Below are 16,775 nucleotides of genomic sequence, written 5' to 3'. Positions count from 1 at the left end.
ATAACAAAGAGTTTCTTCACAGGCGTCATCGGGTTTGTTGGGCAAAACGGATGCTCACATCCACAAGCTGTTGTGCTGCTGAACATCATCTATGACACCATGAAGGCAATGTAAAGAACTTTCGGAGCGACTGCCCATAAACACCTTTGAAGCCTTGAGGTGTGATGGCAAACATGTCTCAGTGTCCTCCTGGCAGCGAGGACCTTGTGTGGTACAATAATCCAGGTTTCTGCTACAGCCTTTTGCTCTGCCTGGGTCAATACTAATTCAATTTCTGTCTCAGGGAATTCCCAGGTTGCCTCTTGGCAGGATTTCTGAGCTGAGTGGAAGAGCATTGTGCGAGGTTATATGTACTTGAGATTGTGTGTCTGCCTGTGTCTGCATGCACGTGCGTGTGTGCGTGTGTGTGTGTGTGTGTGTAATTCTAAAACGTGTGTGTTGGCTAAACAACGAGCAGACTGTGTTATTTTGCCAAAGCTTAAGTTGATAGTGTTTCCCACATTTTTGAGTGTACATATTCTCACGCTACAATTTAATTGCTGTTTTGTATGTCAAAGAAATACACAGTTGGCGGGACACCTACAACAATGCCAGCTCATTGTGTGCCATGAATGAATGAATGCGCTCCCGCTCAGCGCTCACCAACAGCCCTTAACGACCATAACCGCCCTCTTCACACACGTACGGCACCAGCCGCCATTTTGTGCCAAAGCCGGGCTGTGCTGTGCCAACCGAGCGGCAGACAACAGTGAACCTCATTTCATTCCACAGCTGTTCCACCCCACTTGGAGACATTCATACAATACAACTTATTACAGCTTAATGCAACCTAATATTGATGTATGTGTGTACACAGAGAAACAGGACGGCGTGGGGAGAGAAATTGGGAAAGAGATGGGTCCATATGCAGTCTAGCGATAATGCGAGAAGCCGGCGATAATATCTGGGTGTTAAATTGGTATCGATTGACTAAATATCCTGACCAGGAGGAGAGAGCGGCCGTCCTTTCATGCTTGTACACCATGTCTGCTCCGACGGCTCCGAGCTGCACTGTGACTATCTGATCCATTTTAATACAGTCATCCTCACCGCTAGGCCTCTGCCCAAACCTCATTTTCAACACAGTGTGCTTGAGTCTTCCTGTGTGTGTGCGTGCGTGTGCGCGTGTGTGTGTGTGTGTGCATATCTCTGCAAGATTAGTTTTGTTGTGCAACTTTTATGTTGGTTTCATTCTGGGGTATAATATGACACTAAACAGTAAAATGGAGGATTACAGATTTCACACAGATATACAGATAAAAAGGAGGCAGCATCAGTGCAGTGGGTAGTAACCTGTAGCCATTTGATTCACCTGAAATACTTCACAAAATGAGGTCACGTGACACTTAAGAGCAAAACACGTGGCTGCACAATTCTCTATCAGCACGCCCCGCCTTTAAAAACCCAAGCATCCAAAGGCAGTAGCACGCCTTTTCCCTCCAACACTTCAGTCACACCTAAAATCAACTAACAAGTGGAAACAAAACAATGACCTATTTAGACGAGAGGCCGGCACAGCGGTTGGTATGTTCCCACAGCCACACACCGCTGGCCGGAACTGAGGATTTTTCCAGTAAATGCCACTTTCACTACTCACTGTGAGTTGAAGAGAAATCTGAAAAAAACAAACAAACATCAATCTAGTAAAAAAAAAACATGAATCACGCAATCACAAATGAATCATAACCCTGAGTGTTTTAAAGTGGCCGGGCATCCTGGTGCATTTCTGGGTTTTGTTTTACCACTGAAATTTATCTCTTCTCAAGGAAACAAAGAGTTCCCTTTTTATGTGAGCCAGCAGGTCTGTTCCAAACACACACACACACACACACACACACACACACACACACACACACACACACACACACACACCTCTCTCGCAGAGCAATTGTCCCACTGAAATGAAGTTCAGCCGACAACAATGGCACCAAATGTCAATTCACTGGCGTACAAATCACTAAAATCACTCCCTCGCATTGTTTTCCGACAGAGATGAAGAAGCTCAAGTGTACACACAGTTAACTCATCCACAGTTTACCTCCAGATAATACACTCAATACCACAAACAAACAGACAAAACACATTTACAAAGACAGATAAGGCACACAATCGCGCTCACAGACGCATCTCTGGATCTCCGCAGACCGCAGCCAGTGAGACAATAGGCATTGACACGGAAAGGGGAGAGAGACATTGATACAGCTAGATGACAGATGAGGAGAGAGAGGAGAGAGAGACAGAGACGTGGAGAGAGAGAGAGAGAGAGAGAGGGAGGGAGGGAGAGATTGCTTTGTTAGCAGGACAGGGAATAAAGTGGTAATTACCTCACTGTGGGTTTGTTGATTATAGTTCAGCCAGGTTCTCCATGTTAATCATTTACCAGGGGAAGACAGAGATTAGTACAGAGACAGACACAAAGAGGAGAGATAGCAGACAGTGCGAGAAATATATTCATCTGCATGCACACGCACACAACACAGAAGGAGTGGGCACAGACAGGCCGACCGGTGAAGAGATAATAAAAAATAAATAAAAAAAGAAATCAATCCAGAAGTATAATCATCTCTTGTGACAAGACACAATTACAAACACTGTCTGCCTTCACTTTACTGTAAACTGCATGTGATCAGATTGTGAGTGTGCGCGAGTGAAGGTATGGTATGCAGAATGTGATTTACTTTGGTATTTAAACTGGATCATTCATGAGCGCACACACAGAAGGAAATGATGCATAAACAGAGCAGAGATTACACGGAAGACTTATGAGGGGTGCTTTCAATAAAGATACAGAAAACCAATACAAATATTCATCTCCCCACGCACCGTTTAAACATGCTTCACTGGCTTGGATCTCACCCCAAGCTTGCGTCAGAAGAGGGGAGAGAGATACAAACAGGAAGAGAGAGAGAGAGAGTGTTCAGAGAGGTCTGGATGGGTTTGGCGTTGGTTAACATGCTTTAAGGTCTGTGTCCAAACTTGCAGAGTGAGTTCAAGTGTGAGCAAGAGAGCGTACAGGTAGGAGGAATTGGTTATGATATTGTTATTTTGCAGTACGTCTCTATGCAAACGGTGAAATCTCCAATTAACACCAAGCTAATCCCAACGTTGTGCAGGAAAAAAAAAAGACAAGAGCAGTCAGGAAACAAGAGTCTAATGTTTGAGCTGTGATCCAGAGGAACTGTTGAAACAAGTTTGCCTCCTGCCATGTCGGATAAGAGGGAAAGCAGTGGTAGAGGTGTGAGCCAGGAGCAAGGGTAAGTCAGAGGACAAGGAAATGGAGTAGCTTATTTAAGGTTCAGGTTTGGGTGACATTTATTCTTATTACAGATGTATGAGCAGCACATATATAGATGGTTAAAGCCTCTTTCAAGGCATTGCAAAAAGAAAAGGAAAAAAAAAAGGTAATTCAATCCTTAAAGTTTTGGTGCTCTGAGTAAACTTTCCGACAGATCTTGAGTGAATTTATGAGGATGAATGTAGCGCAAGAGGCGGACACTGTTGTATCAGCAAATAGGCTGGTCAACTTATTTGGTCCAACAAGTTTTAAAGCACACCATGGTACAGAGGAGGAGGCTTAATATACCAATAAACTAGTCGGAGCCCTCGACTCGGGGGAGAGCTGAGGTATATTGTCAGCACACGTGCAAACACACACTCAAGCTTAAAGCACTCTGGTTATAATATTTTACTAACCTTTAACTGCTCCAGGAAGCAAAAAATAATTTCTCCTCTAATAAGGAACTATCGCTCTGAGAGAAACACTGTAATAAAATCGAGAACGGTCGTAAAACCCTGTTCATAAAATCATAAAAGAGGGCAATCGGACCACTTGTGCCCCACAATGAAAGAGGCCAGGGTATCTGACTCCACCATGTTCAACGCCGACCCTGCAGTCAGTCCATCACTTCCATTTTGGAGGCCCATCTTTCAACGTGGAGGGTGCTAAATGTGTGCCAGTTAAAGTGTTTCGCTGAGCCTTTGTTACAGCCATATTAACCAGCAAAGAGAAGAGCAACAAGGCCCTCCAGTCTCCACTTCACTGCCCCTGCTTCATTAAAACCATAAATCTAGATGTCGAAGGAAAGGTGATAGCCAGAGAATGTCTTCTGTCATCTATATTAAAAGGAGCCTGTTTGCTCACCAGCTACAGTTATGTTAAATACGAGCTGATTCTCTAATGTGATGTCTGGAACAGCAGCTAGCTCCTCTTTAGCTGCTTTTCCAGTGTCCAGGATAGCAGGAATAATGAAGGCATGAATAAACTGGTCTCAATTCTTGGGCTTTCAACTCTCTTATTAGTTCAGCATTCATCAGTAACATTTTACAAAAGAAGGATGGGCCAACAGAAACGAGCACAAGGGCCATGTCAACAACACTCTGCCAATATAGTCCAGTAAATTTAAGCCACAATATGTAAACCTACATACAGACATGAGGCAACATTAGCATAGATTGTAAGTCTTGATTCTGGCAGCCTGGCAAATATGAGTCCAAATTTCTCTCTTTTCTGAGTCTAAGACATACTTTGTTCTCCACCAACTCCTGAGGGAAATATCTGGCTCTTTAGCTGTTAAATGCTGCACTAGTTGCTAACTTTGCCCCTCTGCTGTTTGGTGCTGGGCAGGTAGCTCACAGTGGGTTTATAGGAGCTATTTTGCTATCAACAATGCTGATGAAAGCATTGAAACTGAACCAAAACAGTGAAGTTCCTGCTGTTAAACCAGTGTCAGATGGTAATTCTCTTGTGAAGCATCCCCTTTCACACTACATATCACCCGATCCATTGTTCATATAAAAATAACGGATTGGAGAAGCTTAAAGCAATGGACCAAACTAAACAAAAAGCCAAATGCATTTATGTATTTTGTAATCTAGAATGCCTTTTGTACCATGAGCAATGAGTGGAACCCTGGAGTCTGCGGTGTAGCGCCAAGCCAACAAAAGCACCGCTCTCCTGTCCCTGTGCTCCTTTTCCTGCACCAGGCTGCATTTACAGGCCTCAGGACAACCTGGCTGCCTGGCAGCTAATAGAAAATATGGTATGGGAAAATGACTGAAACTCAACTAATCACACTGCCAATATCCATCATTGGGCAGGAGGGAGTCGTGAAAGATAAAGGGCGCGAAGGAGGAGTGAGGAGGGGGCGGAGACCAAAAAAAAAAAAAAAAATGAAAAGGAGAGCGGGATGTAACAAGGGAGGTAATGAAGAGTGAGGAGAGGAGAGGAGAGGAGGAATGAAAGAGAGTCCTAGCTGTAAACCCAGGGGATTCTGAACCGGGCACAGCATCACGGCTCTGCTGATAGCTTTGTGATTGGGTGGTGTTGCTGATGAGAGTGATTCTCTGCCACAGTGGGTTACCCTCCGCCGTGATGCTGATGGCATTGTGATTGTGTGGTGTTGCAGCCAACTGTGTGGCCCTGCCACAGGCTGTGACCATTCAACCCTGAATCTCTGGGGAACAAGAAGGTGCTTCCTAATCCTCACAGTGTTCCTCCCCAACACATTTCTGCTGGATCCCAATTACTGGACTGGGTTTTACCCGCCTGGACACACTGGATAGAACCTCAGCTGACTCCAGCACAGGATGAGTCCTGCAGACCTGACAAAGGAGCCCTTGGGGAAATTAGCAGCCCCAGGAGTCATATTTCTGTCACATTTTGTGCATCCACAAATGTAAAATACATGACAAAACTGTGACTGACAAAGTGGTCTCTGTGGCCAACGGCTACTAAGTAAAAAGGTCATTCATCTGAAAGAGTGTTTGGGGAATCGGGCCTTGCAGAGAGCGAGAGTCTCTAAATAAGCAAGTGAGACAATGGCGACTGTGTTATTTTGGGCAGTAGCCCTACTGGCCCTGCAGGTCTTCCACCTCAACCCTTAAATTAGCCATACTAGAACACCTGGATCAGCAGGTGAGCCTGACTCTGCCTTGCTAATGGCCCCAATCAAGCCATTACACACACTCACAAACACACGCGCACACACACCTTCCCATTACCTAACTACATATTCGCACAGCAGCACTTTAGCCTTTAATATACACCTGTGTCCTCAGAATGCTATCTAGGACACTATTCAGAACAAACACTTAAGAAGAAACCCTTACTTCTGGCATTACATAAGTAGCATAATCACTAACTCCAAAACGCAGAGGACAGGTGAAAGCCAGGGTTAGAGTGTAGTCATTGTGATAAAGGTACCTACAGCTGCAGAGGAAGGTGAGATCAGGCCACTGAAATGAGCCCAGGACTCCAGAGTTCAGGCTTCGTGATTTAACTAAAATACCTGTCTGATAGCTTATGGGTTAGTCCAGGTTTTAGGTAATCATACCTGCTCTGCTCCCCTCGTCAATTAAGTACACAAGGACGTGATCCGTCGCATAGCAGAGATTCTTTAAACCAACTAAAGCCTGACTCATTTAGTAGGAATTAGTGTGGCAGTTGTGCAATGGCACGGCACTGCAAGTTCAAACCAGCCACGTTTGTTCTGTGTAAAGTAGGCTGAAATGAGCCAAATTTTGCTCTTAACATTAAACCCTCGTTTGGCCCGCAGTGAGAAGGAGAAGGAGGAGAAACAACCTCATTTAGTCCCTGAAAGGAGCGTCATTACGCGCACAGCGTTTTCTCACCTTGTGTTTGTTGAATTCCAATACACGACGTGTCTTTTGGCCACAGCAGCTGAAATTATGTTAAAGAGGAAAACCGTGGCTTTCCAGGCAGGCAGAGCTCCCGGAGTCCACACTGAGGAACCCATGCTGACCGCCGCAGGGGCCGCGGAGAGGCTCTGCACCGGCTGGGAGTGGCGTGCAAATCAGGTGAGGAGAGCCGGCGGCGGAGGAGCTCGGTGAACAACTTTCCTCCAGCAGTTTCACCAACTCATGAACAAACTCAACACTTCTACGTCATCTGCTGCTGCAGTTTTGCATGATGCATGAAGGTAGACAAAGTCCCTTTGAGAAAAAAACAAAAAACAAAAAAAAAAACAGGTTAAATCACAGGCTGCAGAGTGGAAGGTGAGAGACGGTGGAGTTTGTCCATGGTCCGCATGATGGTTTTAGACTGAGATCTCTTCACTGAAAAACAGATTAAAAGAGAGACTAAACCTGACATTACAGGTCAGAGTTTCCAGAATATAGTAATGAGTCAGATTTGAAGTTGAAACTGCCAGCTGGTTTGGCAGCAACAGGCTGCGGAGCGCTGGAAGGGCGGATCCGCGGAGCTGAGGGCGGTGCCGGGGAAACTTTGGACCAATCAGCCCACAAGGGTGTGGTGATGTGCCATACTGTAAGGCACTGTCAAATGCTTGTGAGGTGCGCCGACTGGTGTGGAGAGACAGTCTGTCAGTGCTCCAGTTTATCAGGATCCTCTGTCCTCTTTTCTCCCCCCTGACATATCTGATCTGGAGCTGAATAGTTAGATAAGTTAAACTTGGGCAGCTGGGTGCCTTGCTCATAGGTACTCCATCAGTGAGGTGCAGCTGGTTCACAGAAGGATTCAGCATGGACACTTGCTACTTTATTTCCTTCTTTCCAACCTTCCAGTTTATAGGACTGTATAACTCCAAGTAGGGCAGCATCACATGGTAAAATGAGGCGTTCAGGTACCCGGCACACAGGATCATCAAACAGTGGGGAGCAACACCACAAGTCCCCCACAAGATACATGTTTAGTTCGGCTCCACTTGGCTATATGAGGTGTGTGTGTGCATGTATGTGTGCGTGTGTTTGTGTGTGTTGATAAGTATTAATTCTCTGGTTGTTGTCAGTCGCCCCAGGGGAGGGTGTAGTGACAGTAATCACTACGCCTCCACGGGGAAAGCCACTGGTGGTCCTCTCTAATTATCTGATTCTCTAAGTGTGTGTGTGTGTGTGTGTGTGTGTGTGAGAGAGAGAGAGAGAGAGTAAGAGAGAGAGAGAGAGAGAGAGAGAGAGAGCTTACTAACCCTGCCATTGTTCCAGGACTATCACTCACCCAGACAAAGTTACATTGATAGCTTTGTGTTATTAGCTGCTGCAACTGCACGTTTGGCTATTTCCTCTCTGCGGACCCCCCTCCTCTCTATCTTTTATCGTGTGTATGTGTGTGTGTGTGTGTGTGTGTGTGTGGTTCATGGTGTACATGTACGTGTGGCACTAGGACTCATTAGCTCACTTCCTGGAGGTCCTGATCATTAATTTCCCATGATGCCTCAGTGCTCCTGTGTGGCTAATTTGTCCCCAGCGAGCCAGCCCTCCCTCAGCAAACGTGGAGTAGACCACAGAGGAGTAGCTCGCTCTGCAGGGGTCTCTCTCTCTCTCTCTCATTTTGATTGATCTGTAGGCCCAGACAGTTCCTAACAAATTTTGTAAGAGTGCCAGAGGTTAATAATAATTTGAAAATTCATTTTATTCTCTCTCTCTCTCTCTCTCTGAAAAACCTTTCCAACTTTCAATTTGGAATTGTCTGCAGAACATAACAGTTTAAGTATTCGGTGGCCCTGCAGCTAACTCTTCTGTCTCAGACTATAAATTGACCAGTTTCCCTCCTTGACTCAGATTAGACTGGGGAGAAAAGTGGTCTCATTTACCCCATGGGAGCGGCAATTGAAATCTACAGTTATGATGCACTAAATTAAGAGCCGTGTTGATTGCAAAGCTGATGGATTTCGCACGTACTAATGGTGGTTTTAACTAAACAGGCAGAAAAAGGAAACTTTCCAGCCTCTCTTCACCCTCAAACCCTCTCTGTCGATCTCTTCCTCTTCTTTAATATTTGTTTCAACGCCCGTGTGTCTGCTATTCATCATTATCAGCACTCTTTCCAAAATCTTTTCCCTGTTTTTTTTTTTCTTCAATCTCTATCCATCATCCGTCCTAATCTTCTCTCTCATTGATCTTCTCATTACTGGTCAGATATGTTTTTTCCCCCCATCTCCTGGCACACTTTATCTCAGCAAACATCTTCTCTTATTCCATGGAGTCTAAACCAAGTATTACTCCCTTATTCATGTACATACAGCTCCATCAAAACTTGATCTATGACTGAATGAGCAACAATTAAAGTTTACGTTTGGAAAAAAAAAAAAAAGGTTTTGGTATTATTTAGGAGTTTAACACTCAAAAACTCTAACATGCTTAGTCCTGTGGGTATCGCTTGATCAGGTTTGACTGGCAGTGGCAGCATAAGAAAACAGCACAGCAACTGTCATCACATTTTCATTAAAATATTCCTAAACCATGATTGGTGCACAAAGGTGTGTGACATCACATTTTCCTGTCGGAGCTCCTCCCTCTTCAGACCAGTGAGAAGAGCACAGACAAAAACACAAATGCATACATTTTTTGGGGGGAAAACTGTTCGAACTTTGGCCTCGAATAAAAGCTCGACTCAAGCTGAAGATGGCTCGTGAAAATGTCGACTCGATGTCTGAGCCTGCATTGATTTTCTCCAGTTGTCTGTAACACGTTGAAAGCTAGAAATTATTTCTGTCATTGCTCCAGGTGTGAACTAGTTTTTAGTGTCATTGTCGAGAGTTTAAGTGCATATTTGCAGGGCTGTCTGCGTTATGGGATGTGGTGTAAGACGTTTGAGAAGTGGTGGGCTATTTTTTTCCCATGAGATCTTGGGACTGTGAAGGGCACATTATTTGTTTCATACCATTTCTACATTCATTGAACCATTCAGTGACCCCTTGTGCTCTGTATGGCTTTCAGAAGCTCATTTATTCACATCTGTCACCCATCTGTTTAAATGATTTCTCCTTTTTTTAGTCATTTTGCATTAAATTATCACTTGTTATTTAATGTCATAGGCCAGAGGAGTTTTCAGAATTCGAGGAGGAATATTCCTTTAGGTCCCATTCATTTTTCATTTGCCTTCTCGTCTGGTTTCTTCCTGCTCTCGCTCCCCTCACCATCACTTCTTCTTCTCTCCCCGTTGCTTTTGTACAGTAGTGTCAGTAGCCTCTTAATCCTGTTATCTCCACATATACAGGCTGACACCAAGCCACTCGCCGGAGCTGTAATCAACTACTCTACACACACACTTTTTCTGAAACACACACATGCAGCATGAACACACTGCTCTCCCTATATAACTCTGTCTCTCTTTCTGTCGCACACACACACACACACACACACACACAAACACACACACACACACACTCACAGAGTGGGACTGGCCCCATTCTCCGTCTTCTCTTTAATCCCGCTATTTTTGGTCTCGTACTATTTTGATCGGCCACATGTCTGCATGTTTCATGCACATCTTGGCTTGTCTATCACACATCATTCGAGAACTACTGCTTTCCCATAAGATATCTTGTCTTCGCCTGTCACTCTTCTCTCTATTACCTTTTACACTACAACACATCCTCTTCCTCTTCCTGTTTACACCCCTGCATGTATTTCTGTGGTCCGTGCAATGTTAATACTTTTACTTCACTTAATCAGAGTATTTTTTGTTGCTGGGCTTCATGATCAGCCAGGATTATTGAGCTTTTTTTTTCCTTCGATGGTTGTATGAACAAATGAACTCACTCCCCCCACACACTCACAAAAGAAGCCTTTTCACAGCTCTCTCTTTTCCTTCATCTCTGTCATTTCGTACTTTCTGGAGCTGCCCACCCCACCCCCCCACCCCCACCCCTTCCTCCACACGCCTACTACACTTGTTTGCAACAGGGCCAATTTTATGGGGGTCATCACTTTATTTGTGTGCTTTTTTTCATTCTCACCTTTTCCTTTTGTAAAAGTACACTGTGTGCGGCTCTTGCCTTGTGTGTACCTCTGCTCTTTTCCTCCCCCTCTCTCGCTACGTCTCAGTTCCGTAATTACAGCTCTGGACTCAAGCAGTGATGGTAAATGCTTTTCTATTCCCCTCTCTCCATCACTCCCCCTGAATCTCCATCTTTCTCTTTTTCTCACCAAGCAAATTACATCTTGGTTACTATAGAGACGTGTTTATTGAATGCTTTTTGCCGCACTTTCTTACTTCCCCGTTTGCCTTTCCTCCCCTCTTTTTCCTCAGCTCCACCTGCCTTTCTCTGCGTTGACTCTTTTCTTGCACTCTTGTGAATTGATGGTCATCTGTGTCTTCTCCCTCCCTTCATTTCTCTCTTTTGTCGTCTCAGGAGCCAGTCCAACTTCTGTGGTGACTAATAGTTGCCATTTGCAAAGAAAAGATGAGAGCTGAGTATGTCATATAGATTTTCAATGCAGGAGACAGGGCTATTGTTGTTGCCATGTACTACATGTAAGCAGATAAAGAAGGCAAGGACTCTTTTACGGCATGCACTATCCATTACTATTGACTGTGTAAGTGGCCCCCGCTGAATACAGCACTGAGATGCCAGCAATCTGATTGCATCTCTTCCTTCTCCTCATCATCACAGATACAGTGTCCAATCTGCTTTTCTTTCTCTGTCTGTTGGCTCTTTTTCTGTTTGTTCATCCCTCTTTCAAAGCTGCTGAGCCGATTCTCCTTATGACCCCTGTTTCTATCTTGATAAATGTAGGAATCAAACATAAGTACTCTTTTGGTACTGATGGAAATGTGTCCATATAGCATTGAGAATACAGTAGAAAACTGGCACGCACCCAAAGCTGCTTGCACAGCTCTTCTCTTAGCTGTGATCAGGCAACTCTATTAAATCTATTAAAAGTAACACTATTTAACATTTGCTGGAGAGTGTGACAGAAAAGTGACACTAACGAGACAATGTTAAACGCTGAAAAGTAGTGAAACAGTAGCGCCACTAGAGAGGTGTAAAGTTGGTAAAACGACTGTGACATCAGGCGCACAGCAATATTTATCTAAAGTTTGCTATCACTTGCTAAAATTAGCCACCTTAAGCTAATGGTACCAGGCCAAGTGAGATTGCAGCAGCAAAGCGGTGTGGTGTATCCAACTCAAACTTGAATTTGTAATAGAAGGAATGTGTTATTTCTTCCTTCAAAAGTGAATAATCTTACTTTAAATCAGGGGTCTGACAATTATGAACAAAATTAACAACCTGAATCAGAATCAACTTACTGTTTTCTTTATTGTCTGCCACAAAGCTGTAAAATGGCCTGCTTTCTCTGACCTTGTGACCCCGTGGTTTTCATAGGACAGTGATGATACAGCTGCAGATGATGACACAGGACTGCGGTCTCATTGGTTCTGTGCTGCACAAGCAGTACAAGAGGGCATGTCAGGGCCAAGAGTGTTAGAGGAAGTAAAATGCAACTTTGATTGAAAACACAGTGGTGGTTTATGTCTTCCTATTGATGGATAGCATATATACAGTAAGCCTACAATGTATACAATCTACACGCACTTTCTACAGATGTCTTAATTGCAGACATTTGTCAAAAAGCAGGAAAAGCACAGGTGTTACTAATAACATTAACGAGTATAGTTCCATTTAATTGTCCCAGTGAGCCAGCATGAATAATAGCAGGACCCTGAAACTGAGCAGCTAAATGGAATTCAGCCATCATTAGTTTTATTATTTACTCCTGTGCTTTTCCTACTGTGACATGTCAAACTGTCCTGTGGAAAAAAGCCCAACTGACAGGAGGATATTATGTACATGGCACTGGATAATGTTCTTTCATGTTAGTGTAATTAACATGTACACAGTAAGATGAATAGGTATTACATGGTTCTCATATAGCTTCTTGTGTCTAGACATCTAATAATTTTGAGCTTTTGGTAAATGGAAACAAGAGAAAAGAACATTTTTATGTTTGTCTCTGTTCTTCTTCATAGGTGTGAGGTACGGGAAAAGTAAAATTTTGGTATTGTGATCCCCATTCCTCATCTTGTGCATATCCTGCTCCCATCCTGACTTTCCCTTTCCTGTCTCCTACTTTCTCTCTCCACTGTCCTCCCCCCACCCCTCTCGCAGCATTTGCGGATGATTAGTAGAGTCAGATGGAAGCAAGAGGAGGACACGCGGCCCGCTCTGCATATTCATCTGTCCTTCTGTTCCCTCTATTCACCGGTCTGCTCGCCGCAGTCTCTCTCTGCTCTCTGTCCGCTTTCTCTGTGTCCTCTCTGTGTGCCAGCACTCATCCTCTTCTCCCCCGAACACCTCCACAATTTATCCTCTCCTCTCCCTATTCTGTCCCCCTACTGTACTGCGTCTCCCCCCGCTCCTCCGCTCCATCCCAGATGGACTGAGTGAACCCTCTGTAGTAAAATTAACTTTGAGATGAACGAGGCTATGGCTGTTTGCGCATGCAGTCTGATATTCTGCCAAAAAATGTAGTGAAGGTTATGTCTTGATCTATTTACTGCCAAGACACTCCACTTTTGTGACTTGCAGCTTCTCGATTTATGCTCTGGTGTTTAAAAAGAAACAATTCTTCTCCGTGCCAAAAAGAGATTTCCATTTAAGTACAGCCAAAGAGGAGGTAGCAGGGCAGTCTAGTGTTTGAAGTGACTGTCCCATTACAACACATCGAGGTCTGAACCTCATCAAAGTGCCTTTGAGGAGGACACAAATCCCTCACCTGCTCAGTCATGTGGCTGAATGAATGAATGAACATACATCTTTTTTTTTTTTTTAGCAGCTGTGTGCTTTGACAGGAGAGGCCAGTACATACAAGTGCTGAACTCTCATTTTGTGTGTTTTATAAATACTTGCTTTAGATATCAATGCAGAAAAGCCAGAATGGTGATAATGACACCTTAATGTGAAGTCATAATAGTAGATTTAAGTACATCCACACTTGTAGGAGGATCAAAGCTGACATAAGGTTCCTACAAACAAAACTCCACTGCACAGATTTTCTCACAATAGTTTCACAACTGTGCAAGCCGCAGTTTCAGAGCTTCACGGGTGTGCAGTTCGGTTTAAGAAGTCTGAGTTTGAACATGTGTCCTGTGAGCAAGGGTGCTAGAAGAGGTCGGGAAGGGGCCCTTGTCCCCCCACACTGTACGCCCCTGGCTCACGTTCCTTTAAGTTGCAGATCACTGTATCCCCACTCTAGTGCTAACTTCTATACCTTCGGTCTGGCTTCCTGTTACAGTGCTGTCTTCATGAAGTGTACACATATAAGTGTTATCCCAGTTGTGTCTCTGTGTCTGTAATCTCTGACTGTCACTGTGTGTTTTTGTGGGCAGTGATCTGATGGCGATTTGGCAGACACACTGGCATGTGGTGGGAACTAAAAGCAAGTTAATTGTTCCCTTAGGAAACATTCAAACAGGCCGGACCACTTAGAATTATGGGCTGAGGATAAAAATGCAGATTTTATTTTTTTTCATCCCTGTCAATGACTTTTTCCCCATCGACAATTTTTTCTGTGAGTTATTACTGCGGAATCAGACACTAGCACTGTGTGTGTCTGTGTGTGTGTGTGTGTGTGTCATTAAAACTCCTCTTTACTGCTGTTCTCACATCACAATGTTTGACAGGTTTACAGTGAATACATTTAATTAAATCAGAAACGCATGCATGTTTTCCAATAATCCCACTTCATGCTCTGTAATTAACTCTATACACTTTCACTTAATTGCTCTACGTTGTAAAAGAACAAACAGTGTGCTCAGCCTATAGCTAAGACTACATAATTACCCCGATCAGATTTACCTCAGACACAGAAGACTGAATGAACAGGAGCGTAAAGGTTCTGTTAACAGCTTTCGTAACTCCCACGTGCCGATACGGTGGCTGCTGGTTTGTGATTTGAATTATTAATTGCTGGTTGTTGTCTTATTGCTCGAGGATGTGGATTCTCAGACTGTATCTGTCTGCTGTCTGTTCTTCCCCTCCTCAGAAGATGGGTGAAAGTGATATCTCCTAATGATTGCCCTCTCATTCTCCCCTCGCCCCCCTCTCGCTCGCTGTCTTTCAGTAAATGAGGGAAAGTGATATGGTTCTCTAATGACCAGTGTGAATAATCGCCATCTAAATAAAGGCTCTGTTTGGTGCTAGAAATCTCCCAGCCTGTCTCTGACTATCTGTCTCATCCTCTCTTTAACCCTCCACTGGCCCATTAGCCGATGAACATATACTTCTCCAGCCTTGTGTCTCTCTGCTCATGTCACACCTCTAACTCTACTCTTTCTTATTATCAGCGCTGTGTATCTCATGGCCAAAGTGCTGTCCCTCTTTCATCATTGGCATCATTGGTCTTCTTTTGGCGAAAGTCTCTTTTTTTTTGGTCCCATCTTTTCCTCTATCTCAAAACCAGATGGTCCATTTTTTATGTGCTTGTCAGTTTTCACATCCCCAGTCCATTACAGCTGTTGGGTGTGTGCGTGTATGTGTATTTTTCTCTGCACAGATCAGAGAGGAGCTCAAATTGACATCCATTTCGGCTGCACGTTTAGCTTTTATATCCTCAGCCGGAGTGAACGGTGAGAGGAACCGGAAGACATGAAAGAGTCGGAGAGTGCTGGGGAGATAAAAGAAAAGCACTAGAAAAACCTCACTGTCTGTCTGCACGTTTATTTTGTGCTTACTAAAGTTCTTCTTCTCGCACATTCTCTCTCTCTTCTTTCGGGTGAGGAGGAGCTGAGTTATTAAAACGCCAACCTTTCCAACAAGAGGCAATAAATCAAACTAAATATCCAGGGGAGAGAGAGAGAGAGAGAGAGAGAGAGAGAGAGAGAGAGAGAGAGAGAGAGAGAGAGAGAGAGAGAGAACATGGAAATGAAAAATAGGGAATGGATAAGTCGAGGAGGGGGATTTGATGAGCAGAAGGCTCGGGAAAGAGGGAGAGGAGACGCAATGAGAGAGCGGTATTATAAATTGATGGTGGGGATGAGAGGAGAAGAAAGTAGGGAGGAAAATAATGAGAGTTTCATCCGGACGGTCTGATGCCTGCCCTTGCCTCATCCACTTTGATTACAGATGGACAGGCCGGCCAATCAGGGTTAATTCACCATCGCTGCAAATCAGTCAGTCAGTGAGCGACTGATTTTGAAGGCAACTATGAATGTTTTCCTCAGTTTGTGGCAAATGTGACCTCAACTGAAAAAAAAACTGAGTAATGGACACAAAAGACGTGATGAATAAATGAATGGATGGATGTTAAAAAGCCATTTGCTGTTGTCAGGCCTTACAGGGATGGTGATGATGAACACACGATCGTGGAGGAGATGGATATGGAACTCATCTCCTGTAATAGCACTCAGCCTCAACGTAACTCTCATACAATCGGAACCTGGAAAATTAAGTGGCAGAATATCTGGCCACTGGGTGTGAACAGAAAGAGAGACAAGACACAAACTAAATACAACACTGATTCCAAAAAAGTTGGGATGCTGTGAAAAGCATAAACACAACAGAACTTGCTAATCGTTTCTGACATAATACTCTATTGAAAACAGTACAAAGACAATATATGTAATGTTTGACCTCATCAGCTTCATAGATTTTTGTAAATATCTGCTGCAACGTGTTTCAAAGACGTTGGGACAGGAGCAACTAAAGACTGCGAAATTAGTGGAACGCTCCAAAAACACCTGTTTGGAACATCCCACAGGTGAACAGGTTCATTGGTAACAGGTGATAGTATCATGATCGGGTATGAAAGGGGCATCCTGGAAAGACTCAGTCATTCACAGGCGAGGATGGAGGGAGGTTCACCACTTTGTGAACACATGATTGTATAAAGGAGATTACTACATGAACACATTGTAAAACTGTTGTAAACACAGTTTGTTTGCAAATGATTGCGTCCTGTTTTTATTTCTTTTACTCAGAATCCCAACTTTTTGGAATCAGGGACATACAGACTGAGTAACCTCAAGATTTCAG

At 44.0% G+C, this 16,775-nt stretch overlaps 1 protein-coding gene across 1 annotated transcript in view; it reads right to left on the bottom strand.

The window, feature by feature from the left end:
- The window catches only part of efna4 (ephrin A4), a 31,844-nt gene extending 24,681 nt beyond the window's left edge, over nt 1–7,163 (bottom strand). Inside the window, exon 1 of the mRNA XM_076737704.1 lies at nt 6,670–7,163. Within this exon, the coding sequence (XP_076593819.1) occupies nt 6,670–6,794 (125 nt within the window). The 5' untranslated portion in view covers nt 6,795–7,163. The remainder of the gene's footprint in view (nt 1–6,669) is intronic.
- Between the last annotated feature and the right edge of the window lie 9,612 nt (nt 7,164–16,775).

This window comes from Chaetodon auriga, chromosome 8 (assembly GCF_051107435.1).
Source record: "Chaetodon auriga isolate fChaAug3 chromosome 8, fChaAug3.hap1, whole genome shotgun sequence".
Classification (NCBI taxonomy): Eukaryota; Metazoa; Chordata; class Actinopteri; order Chaetodontiformes; family Chaetodontidae; genus Chaetodon; species Chaetodon auriga.
Note: the sequence above shows the minus strand (reverse complement) of the source record. Positions and strands in the feature narration are given on the sequence as shown.